Raw genomic sequence first — 4,152 nt, 5'->3', positions numbered from 1 at the left:
TCTTTTATGTCATCAGGTGTTAACGACTCCAAATATACATGCCCACAGCCACAGCCTCTTACAAACATGCCCAAAACATAAAAATATGCGTTTTCAAATTGCAAGGATACACAGGTTGATTCACATCAAGCCTAAAACTAACAGACCTTGTCATTCTGTACCTGTCTAAGCACAGCAGGGACACAGAGTAACCCTGGGATAGCTCCTCAGTATGACTGAAATAAAGTCCGAAAATGCAGTCTACTGTTCACATTGCTTTAGGTGCGCAAAATGCATTAGATGTGTGTTGAGGGAAACCACTATGTGGGATACAAACAACAAGTCTTATTGTTCAGCGTGAGTGATAAACTTTGTGCTGGGATTTAGTCATTTCAAGCAAACTCTGCGATAAAGGAGGTAAAAGTTTCAAACACCTTCTGTGGAATTAAACATCACTTTTAGTAAAAGCAGCGTAGCATCATCAACACCTGGGATGTTCTCTGACAGGTGAAATCAGTTCTAATAAATGCAAAGAAAATCCCTCATGATGAAATACGACAGTATGGAGATGGGAGACTTTATACATAAATCATTGCCAAACGCATTTTGTTAATTCTCTCCAGCAATTACAGGAGCAGTTTGTTCAAAAACATACAGTCACAATGTGACCTTAGTGCTTCGTTAACTTATTTTTAAACACACTTTTTTTGTAGGAAATGTAAGGTAGGGAAATTCACACTACAATTAGGAACGTGTTTAAGGTAAAGATCATCAGGTGACACAAACCCTGAAAAACTGGAATGTTAAACATATTTCACAAGCAGCACACAGTGTAGAAAAGATGAATAAAAATAATTCAGAGTTCCCTCAGGGTTAAATCTTCCAAACAAATTCACAGAAATGCAGCTTTAGCCATTCAGATCAACAGAAACTTAAAAAAAACACCAGGAATCATTGTACACATCCGAAGCTATGGTTCTGCATGTTAGAGTTTCGTTGAGTAGCTGCAGAAACTATGGAAAAGTGGCCTGTGATTTCACAGGAAATTTAGTTTCAAATACATTAGCATGAAATACGTTTATTCATCTTTCCTTTCGGTTTTTAAACCTTATTGTTCTGAGTTATGTTGCTTCTTACAGTGTGAGTGGAGTGGTAAGCTCATTTTAAATTTCAACACATTTGCTTGAGGTGAAGCTGCAGCGGTCATGAGCAGAAGGCCGACTGCAGCTGCTTGAAGGCAGCTTGTCGCTCCTTCTTCTCCACCTCCTGTTTCTTGCGTTCTTCTTTTTCTTCTCGAATCTCAGCTTCAAACTTGCTGCTCTGGGACAGAGCCTGAACCTGAAAACACACAAGGACAAAACACCGTCAGGCACACACACCTGTCAATATCAGATCCCACAGCAGACAGTGCAGGTCAACAGAGGGGCTTTGAATTGATCTGTAAAGGCAGACGCCCGTCTATTTAATCATCTGAATTCACCACAGCTGGACTCCATTCAAGCTGTAGAAACAGCTCCAGGATGATCAGTGGAAACAGCTTAATATCACGTGAATTACTTTTGTTAATTTCTTGGTTAATAAATTTATAAAAAATCTCAAGAACTTTTTTTCCCACGTTGTCATAATAAGTAGAATTTTGAGGAAAGCAATCAATTTAATACAATATGGAAAAGACTGCAACATAATGTGGAAAAAGTGAAGTGCTGCTGATATTTACTGCATGAACTATAATATCTCTGCTAAACAAAGAGCTTATCGCTACAGGGTAGAGGATAATTATAGTTTCAGAAGAACATGACTATAGACCTTTTCATGGAAATCGGCCAATTATGATTGGCAGCTGATCGACTGACACACCACTAAAGGAAATGCTTCCCAGTCTCACAGGATTACCTTCTCTGTACAATAATTCAATCTAACACAGAGCCTTTTCTCACTCATTCACACACACATCCAACCACACACAAAGACATTTCTCCCTTCAGTGGAGATGTTCATATGTAGTTCCCGTTTTACTTAGCAACTATATTGCTAAGTAAAAGATAATGTAAAATTAATCTGTAGACAGCTTCACAGTAATAGAATGTATAGACTGATTCATTCGTATCAAATATGTGGATTACATATCAATGTCTGAGAAAACAGTTCTTAATGACACAGTGGTCTGATTAACTCCATGGAATAGAACAAGCTATTAGCATACCTTGGCCTCAAAGAAGTCTTTGGCCCCCATGACCCCTTCAGTGGAGACGTTGATCTCTGACAGCCTGGCCAGAGCCATCAAGCCGCTCTCCTCCTCCAGCTCTCCAGCTGCAGCTCTACGGAAGATCAGCAGGAACTGCAAACAGGGAAACAACCCAACTCGTTCAACAGCGTGTTTGTGTTTGTGTAGGTACCATACTGACACGTCAGCCTGTACCTGGACCACAATGCTTCAGGCTCAGGCCAGCATGAACGGATAACGCCCATGAAAACATAACAGCCAAAGTCACAGAGGACTTGACAAGGAGGAAGTCTTTATTTCATTTTAGATACAGAATCAGATATGGCACAAAAACAAACACAGGATTTAAACTTCTGTAATATAAATGGCTTATGAGAACCCACAGTATGTAACACGTGTTAGGCTTCATTATGTGTCCCGTGATATTCCAGATACTTGCACAAAATGTTTCTTTGAAAAAGGAACTCTTTTCCGTTGTCTGTGGAAGCATCTTAAAACCCAGAGATTTTGGAAGGTGCTATCAGGAGTCTATCTGAATTGTTTAAGATGAAAGAGGTTAAACTTTGTGTACTTGGAATATACCTGATGGAATTTAAACAACTGAAGAAAAAGACTAAATTGATAGATTATAGACTTCTTCGAGCCAGGAGATCTATTGCTGGAAGAGCATGGATAAAATGTGTCTGCAGTGGCTCATTCTGTCATGTCATCAATGGTACAGCAGTGACTGTCCTGCTGCGAGTCTGCATCAATCACGCTGCTGCAATATCACGGCAGACGTAGGAATAATTCTCACTTTTCTGTCTTTAAATTACATGGCATTCTACATTTCCCCTAGTTTTTAGGGTTCATAATGGTATTCATAGGTTATACTGAGACAGTCTCACACTGGCCCACAGTTAGCTCCACCAGTGGAACTACTAAGTAATCCACAGTCACCACTTCTGCTTTTTTCAGGATGTTGTACTGCCTCAGCTCAAACATTTAGCCTACTATAGTTCTGACATTTATACACATTAGCACTGCTGCAAGAATTCAATGACTATTTCAATATTCAGTGCACAAGCACAGGCCAATCTCATTTTATCTTCACCTCCCTCTCACCTCTCTGAAGCTCAGTTTGCCGTCAAAATCTTCATCCACTTCCCTGATCATGTTCTTCAGGCCCAAATGAGTCTGTGGAGCTCCCAACTTCTCCATCAGTATCTTCAGCTCCATCAGGTCGATGAAGCCATCTCTTCCAGTGTCAAATCTGAAAACAGCAGAAAAGCAGCCGAGGTCAGGGGAAGGTAAACCCGCAGCGAACCCGGCTTAAAGCTAAAGTCTGAATGACTCGCCCAGACTGCGCAGCAACAGGAGCTCAGGACGAACGCCACACCAACATCCAAGGCCCAGATCCAGCCTCACAACCAACAGCTACTGTGGTTTTATATCTGCCTCAGCTAATAGTGGAAACTAGAAGTTTACATACACCAAATACAAAGACTCACATTATTTTTCCACTGTCTGAAGTTCAGATCTGTTTAAGATCAGTTACAATTACTAAATTATTTTTACTGTTGTTAAATTATTTACTAAATCATTGCCAAATGCCACAATAATGAGAGAAATAATGTTAGCACTTTATTTATTAATGTCTTCAAAATCAGAAGTTTACATACAGAATTATTACTGTCTCTTTAAACAATGACAGGAAATGACATCCAGATGATGTCATGAAGATTGACCAAAGTCATACACACACACTCGCGCGCGCACACACACGCACACAGGACACGACTATTTTGGGGCAAAATGGACATAGACAATAACATTGGTAGCCTACAGGCTACTTGTTAAGCTACAGGTGCTGTATTGATATTAGCTAGCTAGTCATCTTTTAGCTAACTTTACCTGCATCTTTACTCAACTCAGTCGGTTAGTTTGGGGGAAAAACTGAAAAGTTCTTT

The 4,152-nt window shown here is 40.0% G+C and overlaps 1 protein-coding gene across 1 annotated transcript in view; it reads right to left on the bottom strand.

Moving 5' to 3' along the window:
- Positions 1-796: 796 nt before the first annotated feature.
- efhd1 (EF-hand domain family, member D1) overlaps positions 797-4,152 on the bottom strand; it is a 9,416-nt gene continuing 6,060 nt past the window's right edge. The window contains exons 2-4 of the mRNA XM_015053300.1: positions 3,308-3,455; positions 2,183-2,317; positions 797-1,317 (exon numbers count right to left, since the gene is read on the bottom strand). Coding sequence (XP_014908786.1) covers positions 1,183-1,317; positions 2,183-2,317; positions 3,308-3,455 — 418 coding nt within the window. The 3' untranslated portion in view covers positions 797-1,182. The remainder of the gene's footprint in view (positions 1,318-2,182; positions 2,318-3,307; positions 3,456-4,152) is intronic.

This window comes from Poecilia latipinna, unplaced genomic scaffold (genome assembly GCF_001443285.1).
Source record: "Poecilia latipinna isolate Pla-1442-1.1 unplaced genomic scaffold, P_latipinna-1.0 Scaffold1173, whole genome shotgun sequence".
Lineage (NCBI taxonomy): Eukaryota > Metazoa > Chordata > Actinopteri > Cyprinodontiformes > Poeciliidae > Poecilia > Poecilia latipinna.
Note: the sequence above shows the minus strand (reverse complement) of the source record. Positions and strands in the feature narration are given on the sequence as shown.